This window comes from Oreochromis niloticus, linkage group LG18 (assembly GCF_001858045.2).
Source record: "Oreochromis niloticus isolate F11D_XX linkage group LG18, O_niloticus_UMD_NMBU, whole genome shotgun sequence".
Lineage (NCBI taxonomy): Eukaryota > Metazoa > Chordata > Actinopteri > Cichliformes > Cichlidae > Oreochromis > Oreochromis niloticus.
In genome coordinates this window covers 23382614-23396762 of record NC_031982.2, presented here as the reverse complement: position 1 = coordinate 23396762, position 14149 = coordinate 23382614, and the positions used below count along the sequence as shown (strand labels likewise).

The window sequence follows — 14149 nt, the reverse complement described above, 5'->3', positions numbered from 1 at the left end:
CCGGCTATTTTCAGCAGTACTATGTGAAGTGTCAGCAGAAATGGCAACTGACATTGCCTCCCTAATAAAAAGCACGGCTTGGCTGTCAAAATCTCTTAGTTAGGAGTGAGGAATGTGTTTTTGCCAACACCATTGGTCATTTGAAATAAGAAACAGAAGGCTGCAACAGAGGGCTCAAGTAAACGCTTAGTCAATATCTCTTTAAAGCACTTCGGGTGCCCCTGTGCAGCACACCATGACTATGTACAGACCAACGAGGTGCTTTGGAGAAAGTTTAATGGCTAATGTTAAAACGATTAGTCGATTAGAATTAATGATTTTAAGTGATTTATTAAACAAAAATGCCAAACATTTGCTCGTTTCTGCTTATAAGCTGTGAAGAGTTCCAGCTATGTTCTGATGAATATTTGCACTTTGAACATCTTTGACTTTTGTGCTGTCAGACATGACTTTCAATTATAGATTTTCAATAACAAAATAATGGAGCTATAATTAACAGTTAACCTTTTTTTTTTTTTTTTCTTCAAATAACCAAAAAGTAACTTAGGCTGGTTTTATAGAGCTGCATTTCTTCAGGCATCGTAGCAATGCACAGTTGTTTGTACGTGATTAATTATAAAGAATATTGCACTGGCTGCAGGAATCTTTCCCCTCACTTCACTTCTTCATGATTAAGTCCTACCTACTATCTTGTCCTGATGGATCCATTACAAGATCTTAATTTCACATCATACGTGCCTCACCTGCCATCCTCAGCCTTGCAGCCTTGCTATGTGGCTGCTGTCTCCGGCAGACTTAGAAAGGGACTGGTTAATAATAGGCCTTGAGACAGCTCACTGCTGAGTAGCACGTCCTCTGTCTGGAAGCCCTTTCTTCATGTAGACACAGATTGACAGGAGGGACTGTGGGGAGGTGGCTGCGTGCCCTTTTCACTGCGGACTGGCAGTAAATGTGCAAAGGAATAATCACACTGTAGCTCTGGTTGTTATTGCTACCTGCAGAGTCGCCAAGACCAACACTAGCGGCAAACAAAGCCATGATTATTCTCAAAAGACTCGAGCGATTTTTTTTTACGATAACTTTTTTTTAATCATTTGCTTTCAATATTTGGCTTTTTTTTTAGTCTTTAGAAAACGGTCCAGAATTAGATCAAGATATGTGTTAAAAAATACTTCTGCATGACTATTACACATTAACACCCCGACTTCTTTCTTGCCTTTGTGAATGCAGCAAACAGGAAAGGTGGGTACTTTCCCTGAAACATCCATCACAATTTCATCTCCCACTGCCCAAGTCGTTTTCATTCGTGTTGTGAAATTGGTGGTATTAATCATCTCTATGGGGTTGCGGAGTTAGCTGTCTCTCATCTTTAATTGACATTGCAAAAGCATCATCTCAAATATGATTGACAGGAATCATCTTTGCATCTGATGTGTTCGACTTTAAGAAATTATACAATACATGAGAAAGAGCAGACTCTGCAGCCCTGTGTAACTGAGGTCAGAGGAGCTCCAGGGTCATGTCCATGTACCGGTGCATGTTTCACATCTAGTCCCAGTGTTCCCCCCACAGATCGTTCTGTCTGCTGTGGTTTGTCTCCGTGCTGCGTTTCATTATCCAGCCAGTGTCAGCGTGCCCCTTCAATACTGGCCCCATCTGAATATGCCAAGGCATCACCTGCTGCTGAATGGGCCATTGTGAAGTAAATGCCAGACAGAGAAACTGCTGAAAAAGAAATGTTCCCATCTTTTAAGCTGACATTTTCCACTGAGACCCATTCCTCTACTTTTAGCCTTTTTTCCCCCTCCTTCTTTTCCTGCTTCCCCTTGGCAGGAGTTGCAACAAAAGGGCCTGTTCTAGCCTCATTAAGCACACCCTGTACTGCAAACACACTCATGTTCTCACAGTGTGCGTCTACTTTACGTTGTCACATTTTAACCGTCGCTTTGAGCCCAAGATGAGCCAAGTTTACTTTAGGTCAGCACTAAAGTGTCATGTAGCTCTGATTGGCATCTGAGTGGGTCAGAGGTATAGATGAGGTGTGCAGAGGACAGATCTCTCTCATCCCCTCCCTCAGTCTAGCCGAGCCCAAGAGCAAACTCTGGGAAAACCAGATACGGTCTGGCTCAGCTCTCGGCTGGAGAGGAAGTGATGCTTGTCATAGATTAACCGTCATGCAGCTAGCATTAACTTAAGCCTCTGCAGCATAAGATAACAGGTGGCAGAGAGGCCCCCAGCCCCAGCGGCTGAGGTGGACCGGGTTAAGGCTGTGTGTGCACCAGCAGCTTTGTGTATTCTCACCACGCTGGGCTTCAACAGAAGGCCCTGCTCCTTCCTAAAACCCACGCTCGCCACTTGCAAATGGAGTGCAATGAGATGTGAAATTTCCACAGGGCACCCTGATGCTTCCTTCCGCCCATTTCCATTTGCAGTCAGAAGGCTTGTGAGTGTGCAGCTGTATCTGTATGAGTGTCTCTGTGTGTTTGTACTTGTAAAAGTTGGAGAGATGGGAAAGCGTACATCTGTGTGCCTGTTTGTGTGTGTATGTCAACAGATGCTGGCTGTCTGAAAACAGGCAGGCTGTGCTTTCTTTTCCTTTCCACGGTCGACTGAGCTGAGCCAGTCCGAGCTGTGCTGCTCTGTTCTGTGCTGTGCTAGACTCAGCTAGGCCGGGCCCAGCAGCACAGGTGCTGCAGAACTGGTCTAATTACCCTGTGTTGTGCCACCCAGCTGATGAGCTAATTACAGCTTCCGCCTGTTTTCCTCTCAATCTGGAAGCCAGTAAACACAATGTGTTGTTAGCGCTCGCGCACACAAACAGCAGCGGAAAGCACACATTTCGATCTTTACTACACACAAACAGGCAGTCATGTACACATTCCCACACTGCAGCTGTCACCTATCCAGCCGCAAACAAGCCAAACCTAGCCCACTCCAGGAAAATTACGGTGTTTCTTCAAACACATTAAACTCCAGTTTTTCAAACTAATGAGGATGATGCCTACCATCTCTTGAATTGGTGGTCCTCAAAAGTAGCTTTGAAAACCATCAACTATGCCATTAACCTCATCAAATGTGAAACAGCATGAAAATGTGTGCATTTTTTGTTTGTTTTTCGTTCTTTTTCTAACTAAACAGAGGAATCGCTGATGTAATTTTGAATCTTTCTGCATACATTCTGTATGCTTTTATTCAGCCTAAGGAACGTATGGCTAGCTTTGAGCTTAGAGCTCAGCTTGAAATGCCCTTACTGTCTGCTTCTACCACCACAGGAAGCGTGCATCACCCTTACCTAAAGACGAGCACTCGGGTGGGGTGAAAGACTCCCTGCTGGGCAACTCTTCCGACCCTGTAGAGATGAGAAGACTCAACTACCAGACCCCAGGTAACAAACAGCTACACAAGGAACAACAAAGAGTTTATGTAAACTTTTCTCTGCTTTCCGCTCGGAACTTTCTGAACTTTCTGGTTTAAGGTAGTAGTGACTCAGTTATCTGTGTTATTAAGACAGTTGCAAGCTTACAGAGTTCTGCTTTAATAAAGCATTCGAAGCTCTCTTTGTAATTTAAAGCTTGAGGGTTGATGTTTACAAGTCGAGGTAACTTCGATAAGACGTGAAAAGGGCATCAGCTTCAACTTGTTCTCATGGGTCTGTTTAAGGGTAAACCTAGAAGCTTGTACATGTGTCTGTGTATTTTATTTTTTAATCAGTGCTTTGCAGGAAAAGAATTCAGTTTTTTAATATCAAAATGAAGAAAAAAGGATATTCTGCTTCATGACTAGGGATTTGGAAGAGCGTCATTTCCAAAATGAAAGCGCTCCTAAAATTCATCAGTCAGTAACTCAAAAACAGATTTTATCTTCAGTGCTGAAAGAATATATAAAGGTGACTCATATCTTTAATAGTATTCTTTAATGTCTTTTATTTTCAAGATTTTTTGAAAAATAGTAGATATTGCTTTTTTCCCCCCAACTCGAATCTGCACAGCCTTCTCTGAAGCAATCTTGCTCTGCAGTGAATGCCTTCCTTACTCATTCTTTTGATGGATCTCTTGTTTATTAGTGTTTTGTAGCATGTGTTACTTTATGACATTCACACGTACGGCTTATTTGATTTGTTGTCAGGAAGAAAATTTCACCAGTTCTTTAAAAAAAAAAAAGGGCAGCAAGCAGAAATCAACAAACTATGATCGCGTCATACCCAGCTGACGGTATCAGTGAAGTCAGGCTGAGTGAATTCAAATTCCAGCCGCACACGCTGCTGAAGTCTGTGTGTGCGTCATGTAAGGGTGCCCGCCTCGGCATCCTCCTCCTTCCTTTTCCTCCTGATCTTCTTCCTCCTCCTCCTCCTCTGGTCTCTTGCTCCTCCTTCCTCCATGAGCTCCTTTCATTCCCCCCAGCTGGTAATGAGTCCTGCTGCCTCTGATGTCAAGGTGAGCCAGGCGGAGGGAACAATGGAGCTGAGAGAAAATGTCAACCTCAGTGCACGCGCACGTTTCTGTGTGTTTTTCCTGTGTGTGTGTGATTGTGTGAGTGCGTGTGTATCTCTTCTCACGGGTTATTAAAGATCCCATTTGCCATACACTCACTCGCACGCACACACAGAGCCCCTTTGAACCCCTGCAGAGGAATTAAGCAGTGCTGTCGCTCTGAAAGAGCCCTGTTCTCCCATCCTCCCACTCCACCTCTTTCGTCTTTTGTCTTCCATTTCCCCCTGCAGGGTAATCTCTTTCTTTTTCTCCCCTTACCCCCCCCTCCCCTTTTCTCTCTCCCTTTACGTCAACATTATCTCCTTCTTTTTCTTCTTTTCCACCTCGCTGTTTTGCTTCAAGAGCGGTGATTATCAAAAATTACCAAGGCTGTGTCTAGCTTGTGAAATCATAGAAGACTCCAAGCCTGAGCTGAGAGAATATTGAACGGCCCATTCCTCTGTCCTGTCGCTCTTTTCTCTCTTTGATTCGCCCCCAGCAGGTGAACATTCCTGCTCTGATACTGATTGTTGTCGAAACGGTCCGGCCGATTGCAGCTCACGTCTCCGGCATGTTGGTTTGTTCAACAGGCTTTCGGCTGTGCGTTTTTTGGCACTCCAGCAGCAGTCGTGTGGTTCTCTGAGTAACTGACCTGATTTATCCTTGACAGACGTGGATCAGATGGTATTTGCAAATATTTACTTAAGATCACTTGTTGCTAACACTTTAAATATAGCATCAAGTACCACTTAGAGACAGTTTGCTGAAGTGATAGGGAAATTACTTGTTTATGTGACCTGCATTTTAAGTTTGGCCAGGCCATCTATCAATAATAACTGTATTGTGCTCACCTAGTTAATAGCCGGGAATGTGGTAACTTCATTAAAGAACAAAAAAAGATGTTTAATGAAGCAAAGAACACAGGCTCTTATTAGGAATTTAAACCAACCCTCAGTTTAACTGAAAAAATCTAATTATTACCCACTCTGTCAAGTTGTTCATCACAGTTGCTTGGCTTCCCGATTGACTGGGTGGGTACCTGTGCATGCAAATGATTCACGTACAGAAAGGGATTTTAGCAAAACTTTTACCTTCAAGTAAAGTTTTCACCAACCAGATGTCAACATTTCCTCTTGACTCTTAAGCTGAAACATGTAGTGGCCTTTACTCTGTGATGCAGTGCACTGAGTTTACACATCCTGCCACAGGAGAGTACTTTAAAGTCAAGCTTTGTATGCACTTTTGTTTAACAGTGTAAACTGCACTACTTGAATTGTCCCAAGAGGGCAAACAGCACTTGCTGCACACTCCAGCTAGCTTGAAAGGTTATTTGCAGATACTGTTTGGCCCTAGTCTGATCCTGAGCCACCTCCATTGATTGAGTGTTCTTCTTCCTTCCTCCTTCACTCTCCTCTCTCCACAGGTCCCAGCTCTCATCGCTGCCCCAACACTCCAAGTTAGTCTGCTTTCTCACCTACTGTGTATTTCCCACACATGCAGTCTTTCTTCCCTCTCTCCCGAAACCCATTCCCGCGTTGCAATCCCGACAGACATCATGAGCCTACAAGCTTATAGCTTCTGGCATTCCAAGGATGCGGCAATGTCCTCTTTTGGTTGTGAACTTCCCACAACACCTTTATGATACAAGCAGTGGACTAGATGGTTTCATGGGTAGTTGAGCAGTGCGGACAGTTACACATGCTCTACATTAGCCTTGTTATCTATGGCTTCACTCTCCATTTAACCAACAACACTGCTGTAGAAAAAAAAAAACCTTGGTGAAAACGCACAAACACATACACACCGATGTTAATGTGTTCATAGGCTCCTCTGTGTGATAGAATTCAATTTGGGTAATTGGCCAGGTCTCATCTTGTACAGCGGCCATAGTTACTAGCCATTAACCATTAACGTTAGAGCATTATTAGGGCTGGAGCGGTCTCTCATCTGAAAGCATGACCCATGACCTTATAGATGTGCTCAGCCAAAGGCACTAATGTTAATATATCTGCATTTTTAAAGCGTCTGATCTGTGTGACTTCAAGGCTGTGTGTAAGGTTAATGATGCTCCGTGTATAACTTTAAAGTGTCTTCATGCATTACATACAGTTAACTTTTAACACATGAGCCAAGTTCCCAGCAATCCCTTTAAGTACATAGCCCTGCCAAGTTCAGAGGCACAGGGGGAATTTGTGTCGGTAGATTAGCAATAAATCATCCAATAACCCAGCGATGAGAAATCTAGAGAGCGGCAGGGGGGTTGTTTGAAATTAATCCAGCCCGAGCGCTCCAGGCTGGCCCGAAAGATAGTCTATTGTAGGGAAAGGGATTTTCAAAGAAATGAGTTTTGGCTGGTGACCAGTCAGTTTTTTTCCTCAGTAGGAAGTGACAGTGTGACTGATTTGTAGAGACTTGCGGGTTCTTGCTCTGGGCCCACCTCTGCCACCAATTGAGCTTTGTGGAGTCAGAGAGATGTCTGTCTCCTGCTTCCTCCAAGGAGCATGCTCACCCAGTCACTCATGTGCATCTCCGTATCAGCCCCACCTCTGTCCTACTCACTTAGCATGACGATATCACCAAATGTCACCAAATGTCACAAGCCTGTTTCAACTTGTGCACTCTCTCTCTCTCTCTCTCTCTTCTCTCCCTTCTGCCCTCTCTTCTCTCCCTCGCCTCATGCATTGTTGAACAAAGTGCACACTCCTCACTGTTACACAGCCACCCCATGGTCCCACCGGCAGCCTCACTCACCCTGTGGTCCTACCAGTGTTTGTGCAAGTCAGTGTGCGTGTTTGACGTAAAAACAGCCAGGTCTCATTCTGTTCTCCACCCCCCCACCCCACCCCTATTCTTCCTCTCTCCCAGGAATGAGGGAGCACCCCCCATTCCCGTCGCTGACCTGGCTGACCACATAGAGCGACTCAAGGCCAATGACGGCCTCCGCTTTTCCCAGGAGTACGAGGTAAGAGCAGCGCACTAATGCTGTATCAGACATTTTCACTCCTTCAAGCGTGAAAATGTGTTTCTTTGTTATGATATCTGGGGGGAAGTTTTTCTCTTTGATCCCATATGCTTGTATTCTAATAGATTATGGAAGCTTTCTTACGCGGACATTCCTCAGTCATTTTTACAACTCTATTACCAATCTCACTAGGAAACCAACACTTACATTAAATGCTGTGAGATGCCTTTTCACAAAACTAGTAGGTGGCAAGTTGCTTAAGCAATCTGTGTGCGTGTTGATGTTTTCCTGAGGAACGTTATTTTACAGGCAGCCTCGGTGAGAGATTATCTCTAGTCGGTGTTCTTCCTCACAAAAACAAAAGCAAATTTGCATTTAAAGTGGCACATAGTTCGTCTGGGTACTAAGCAAGGCCAGATGAAGTGGAGAGGCATCCTTGAATGCAGAAAAAACATCTTTTATTTATTTGCTGATTTGTTTGATGTGTTTTCTTTAATTAGCTTTATTCCATCAATGGCTCCAACAAGTCTTTTTTTTTTTTTTTTGTGACTGATTGTTTTACATCGATCTAGAAGGTTATGTTCTCGCCTCTTTCAGTTTGTTCGTGACCGTACACCAAGATGTCATTCTGCGCAATTTTGCACCCCGAGAGAAACAGCAAAGTAATTTTGCCAACCTCATAACCATTTCCCACGCAACATCATAAGCAAACTATAGCAAACATTTTATTTGAGCTGTTCGGCTATCTGCTCTGTCCAGTGATTACGGGGAAAATGACATCAATTTGATAGCTTTATATAACTGTTCTAACACACTTGCTGACCCACAAAGCAAGCTAGATAAATACAATTATAAAAATTCTGCCTTTAAAATGTAGTGTTTGTGTACTTTGCCTTATGAATGATAGCGGCCTTGTTTATTCAGTTTTCATTTTTTGGAATACTCCCAGCTCAAACTAACACAGCAGCTGTGTGATTAATCCTTTCTTTAGAAAGCGTTAGTGTTTTGCTGCAACACGTTGGAGCTGAAAATGTGCATTGGAATTTTGGAGGTTCTAGTTTACAGGACCTGCTTTACTGAGACATGTTTTGATAGACCGCCGACCTCTGCAGGATGTAGCCTGCCTTTCATCCAATGACAGCTGGGATGGACTCAAACCAGCCACGATCCTAAGTTACAAAAGCAGTTAAAAAAAATGGATAAATGGACATTTTGTTCACTGAAACATCAAATATCTCTGAGAAGAAGCCGTTAACAGTGCACGACAAATTATGCATACATTTGTCTGCAAAGTTTTTCATTTTATAAGGTGCAGAATATGTTTCTAAAGGACATTTTCTGACTCGCTGTGAAATTAACAACTAACCGGGGAGATAATTAGGCCTTGGTAAAAATCTGCTCTCAATTAAGTTCTTCCTTGTGTTGCTCAGTGCCTCTCTACAACATCACCCTGCCGGCCTGTTGAGTTAGTGTAAACGAATCAAGCCAGAGAAGTGGCTTGTATGACTGCAGGCAACCAGCCCAGCACCATTCCCTTCCTGCACCAGTCATTCCAAGCCAGGGAAGACCCCCTCCATCGCCCGGCAGATGGCCATCCATCTCTGTGCCAGCCATGGCGCTGTGGCAGAGCTCATGGCGCTTTGTCACAGTCACGTTCGCCGGCTGCTCCCGTTGCGTCTTACCCCAAGGCTCAGAATATGTAGTGGCTTTGCCACTTCCTCTCATCACACTGAGCAATGAGCACACTGGGTAATGAGCAGAATTTGTCAATCAGGCATGCTGCAGCTCCCCTGACAGTCTTTTTATCGCAGGAAGCAATATCATGCAGCCGTCGTCATAGCACTATCATTATGTTCATTTTAAAATATTTCCACTGTGTCATTGAGAGTACCTTGGGCATTTGCCTCTCACCTCTTTCTGCCACTTCTACCTCTAACTTGTTTGCTAGTTGTCATCAGCCTAGTGTGCCTGCTGTGTTCACTGAGCTCTCAAATCGATATGACATGTTTTGACTGCAAATAAAATTTTTCTCTTCACACTGACGGCCACGGACAGAAAAATTGGCAGTGCTGAGCTCATCAGCAGCAATAGGCTTGTGCCCCTGTGACACTCACCGCAGAGCAAATTGGAGCTGTAGTTGCATATGAGCATTTTACATTTTTATGTCCTGTTCAGAAACAAAAGTCCGGAATAGCTTAAATTTCAATTTTATGCCACATTTATACTAATGTAGGTGCCACTTTAGGAGAGCTATCAGTTCATTGTGTTTGTAAGAAAGCAGCTGAATGGCAATTTGCTGTACGTTTGATTTACAAATAAGGACAACTTCACCTGCTTTGTTCGTATAAGCACTTTTTTGCAGAAACATTTAATGGCCCAGGATCTTTATTTTCCTCCTCTCGAGGCTTCACCATAGATTTCTTCCATTATCTGAGTATTTTTACATGATAGCTGTGCTGTAACATTTTGACGTAAAATGACCTGTAATAATTAAATTACTGAAGTAGTTGCATTAAGTTAGAGAATGAATTTTGAATGTGTCATTTTAACTCCTGCTGGATTTGTGAGGCACGAGGCCCGGGGAATTACTGGACATGGTTCCGGCGTGAGCTGTGGGGGATCGATATGGCATAACAAGAGATTCTGTGACATTATCTAGCAAGGGATAAGAGGCCATCACATATCTCCCCGGATCGATATATATGCAGCCTGCTGTCGTCTTAGCCCAAGAGACAAATGACGTAAGAGGGAAAGGGTCAGAAAGAGAGAGGATTAGACAAAAACACAAGCTAGGAAGATACGATAGAGAAAGGAATGAACACTTGTGGTTACTGCACCAAATTGTGCAGATGACCTCCCAGGATAAGGTAATTCAGTGGAATTGTCAAATTGTGGACTGCAAACTTAAAACCTTTCTAGCTTCTCAGCTAAAACTAAAGTCTTTCTACACTTTGCCTATGAAAAATTGAGACCCTTTATATTTGTACTTCATTAGCATAAGACAGCAAATGTCACGCAGATAACCAAACTGTTAATCCACAAAAAGCAGCTGCAGAGCAGCGAGCGTCAGGGATTCATTTGTAAGCTGGTATCCACAGCACAGCCGCACTTCTCGTTTTGCTCCGTGGCTCTCTGTTCATTCTCTTATAATCATTCGTACTTCATTTATTCATTTATTTTTTGTTGTTCCCTCCTTCCTCTGTCCTGTCTCACAGTCCATTGATCCAGGCCAGCAGTTTACCTGGGAAAACTCAAACATGGAAGTAAACAAGCCAAAGAACCGCTATGCAAACGTAATCGCCTATGATCACTCCAGAGTGGTGCTCACCTCCGTTGATGGTAAGAGCTCACGCAACCACTTAACCCCTCAGATAGCTATTGACTGACATCGCCATCGATTGAGGCCTCCTTCAAAACTTCCAAGGACATGTTGTACGCCTGCAGGTGCAGGTTTAAAAGATGAAAATTTTGCACACATAACCCAAGTATCTTTTTTTGTTCAGTATTGATTTAAGCATGTAAATCATAGAGACCTGTGTAATCTAGGCGATTGACTGACAGGTTGTCTTTGTACACTGTCTGCCAGAAATCAAAGGGAAAATATCCATAAATCTGTCATTGAACAGTGAAATATTATTAAAGTTACTGTACTGTCTAATAGGATTTTTATTCACACTGTTTGTCTTTTTTACAGCCGTTCCAGGAAGTGACTACATTAATGCCAATTACATCGACGGCTACAGGAAGCAGAATGCCTACATTGCTACTCAGGGGCCTCTGCCAGAGACACTGAGTGATTTCTGGAGGATGGTGTGGGAGCAGAGATCCAGCACCATTGTCATGATGACCAGACTGGAGGAAAAGTCAAGGGTAAGGAAGCCTTAAAAATATTGCAATGTGCAACTTCATTCCTCAACAATTCCTGCACAAAGCATTAATTATGCATTGATTTAATGACATAATGTGCATACTCAAATTTCTTTTACATGCATTATGTAATTTATTAATAATGAACCCCATAAAAGTGATTATAATAAATTATTAATTGCAATGATAATAATGAATTTTAAGTGGTACATAATGTTTAATGCTTGTTAATATGTTAGTTGTAAAATGTTTTTTTTTGTTTATCTTGGAGAGGTTTTTTTGTTCAGTGTTGTGTGACCACGGCAACAAACCAGTAGCTGTTATTGGTGCAGAGAGGAGAGCAAAACAAAGGACTCTTGTATAGAACTTAAAGCCACCGAGGCTGACAATGCCGCAAACAAACCCAACCATCAGCTGACGTTTGGAAGTCAAAAAGTGGACAGAAATGGAGTTTTCTGATACACAAATGGACTGTGTATATATATTTATGTAGCTTCACACTGAGGAACTTTACACCCAACAAAGCCTGAAGGCATATAGACACCCAGTCCTGCTTTAAAGCTGGATTTGTCAGCCTGATCAAAGTCACAAGGACTTCAAAGGATACTTTGGTTGTCTGCGGACAGTATCGCTTCATGTTGCTGCTCTTCTCCGCAGTCTTCGGCAATCTCTAAAAAACGTCTGCGTGAACTCTGTCTAAATATGTTTGTGAGGTAACAGCACAAACCTTCTTACCGTTTCTGTTGTTTGTTTGTCACTTATGATGAAGTTATCCTGGCAACTTTGCATCTAACTTTGCAATCCTGCTGTTGAACAGTCCCACGTGAAAATGATGCATGTGCACTACGTATATATTTAAATCTGATAATGCAAACTCTCTTTGATTTAAAAAAAAAAAAATTGTTCAATACTCAATTTCTGCGTATTTATTTTTGGCACTTCCTTATCAAGGTTCCATACATATAGTAATACCACGAAAGCCACAGCACTATAATGAAATTTCTGAAGTTGGAATGAAAAAGGATTGTCATCTAACAACAGTTGTGGGCTCCTAAAATAAATCTATGCTAATAAAAGAAGGGGAGGGGGGGAAGAAAAAGAGCACCAGACAACTTGAGATTCAAAATTGGACTGGGTTTATTTAATTACCATCACAAAATCATGCTCATGAATTCCTTGGAGGGGGAAAAAAAATATCAGCATGGAGCCCTGCCAGTATGTGCTGTTTTATTAGCGTATGCATACAGTACCCTAATAAAAGACAGTCTCCAGATAAAGAACGGGAAAAGAGAAGAAGTATAAATAAGAGTTTGTTTCCAAAATCCCAGACTTGACTGTTTTGGGGGAGAAGATCATTACCTGAAGCTCAGTTCATCTATACCGATTCTTCGAAATTGTTTTGTCAAGCTTTAAATTACTTGCTATCCTTCACAACATATCATCTGTTTTAATTTTAAGCTATCAGTGCAATCAATCATTTAGGCAAATTGTGAGCACAATATGTCTTCTCAGAACAGAACTCATTTATTTGTTCCTGGGAGAATATATTCAGCTTGATTAGATGAGTTTTATTGCACATTCACTTGATGGGGAGGACATACTTGTATTCGCAAACCTCTTGGTATATTTAGTGCGTCTGAGTGGCAATTTCAGAACCCTGTGACAGATAAGCAGGCTCTCCTTCTTTGAGCCCAGAGTGGTGGCTGTGCATATACATACGGATATAAAGAACTGAAACACCACGACATGAGGAACCTAAAGAAAAATGAATAGGCCTCGGAGCCAATCCCCACCTCCTACACACATTTTGAAATCCGCTGGTTTGCCAACACCATGGAGAGAGACACAAAGAACCAAACCCGCCTTCGACCAGCTGGGGGTGGAAGTATTTTTCCAAATCATATCAGACTACATTGGATTTTTTATTTTTTTTCGTATGACATCACAGGAGTGGTGGACGAAGCTTTGGGGGTGCAGTTTCATTTCCAAACCAGAAGGTGGTGACTCTGTGCAGTGTTAACCCCTCCAAAATCCCTCCTTCCACAAACTTCTATTTTCAGTATAGCTTAATGCTCACAAAGAGCTGTGCAGTAATACTTTGTAAATATATTGTGATACATGTGGTGCATACAAATCAAAGCAGTCTTTCTCTATACAGAAGATTAAACATTTAGTTTAATCATGATTAGCGGCATGTATGTGACAACTTTTAAATGACTTTTTCCAAAACAGTACGAGACAGCCAACAGTCAGCTAAACTTATTAGATTCCCTAATTTAATTTTGGAATAATATTGAACACTAAGGCTCCAAACTGTATCAAACAAACAGTGTTTGCAGTGTGATAATGAAGAGAAATGCATTGATACATTTGCAAAATCATCCCAAAATAATGCCTGTGCTTCTAATTAGACACATGGTTTTACTTCACTGTTTCAGGGAATTTTGTTTTTTTGTCCACCCCTTTTATATAAATACACAATCTTTATTTGTCAGCGTCTCTCTCGCAGATGCACTCAGGCGCATATGGTGCGTGAGTCAACCTCCCACCACCCAGTTAGACTGACGTCTCATGCCAAACAGAGCAGCCGCTTGACAAATATGATGAGATCCGGCTGCAGGAAAAATTTCTGCTTCCTCTTGCATTACCAGTTAGTAAAACCCTAAAAGGTCAGGACTTGAAATGAGACCAGCGGTATTACTCACTTGAGTGTGTGTGTGTGTGTGTGTGTGTGTGTGTGTAGATAAGAGGTCTATGCCAGCTGCAAAAGGCCAGGTGACGACATGTGAGAAAGCAAGGTTCAAAGCAGAAGCAGATGATAGTGAAACCTGGAGCCTCTGTGTGTGTCTGT

At 42.5% G+C, this 14149-nt stretch overlaps 1 protein-coding gene across 1 annotated transcript in view; it reads left to right on the top strand.

The window, feature by feature from the left end:
- The window catches only part of LOC100692990 (receptor-type tyrosine-protein phosphatase F), a 158513-nt gene that overhangs the window by 130174 nt on the left and 14190 nt on the right, over nt 1-14149 (top strand). Inside the window, 5 exon segments of the mRNA XM_013273333.3 lie at nt 3273-3385; nt 7335-7355; nt 7358-7431; nt 10647-10770; nt 11126-11301. Of these exon segments, the coding sequence (XP_013128787.3) occupies nt 3273-3385; nt 7335-7355; nt 7358-7431; nt 10647-10770; nt 11126-11301 (508 nt within the window).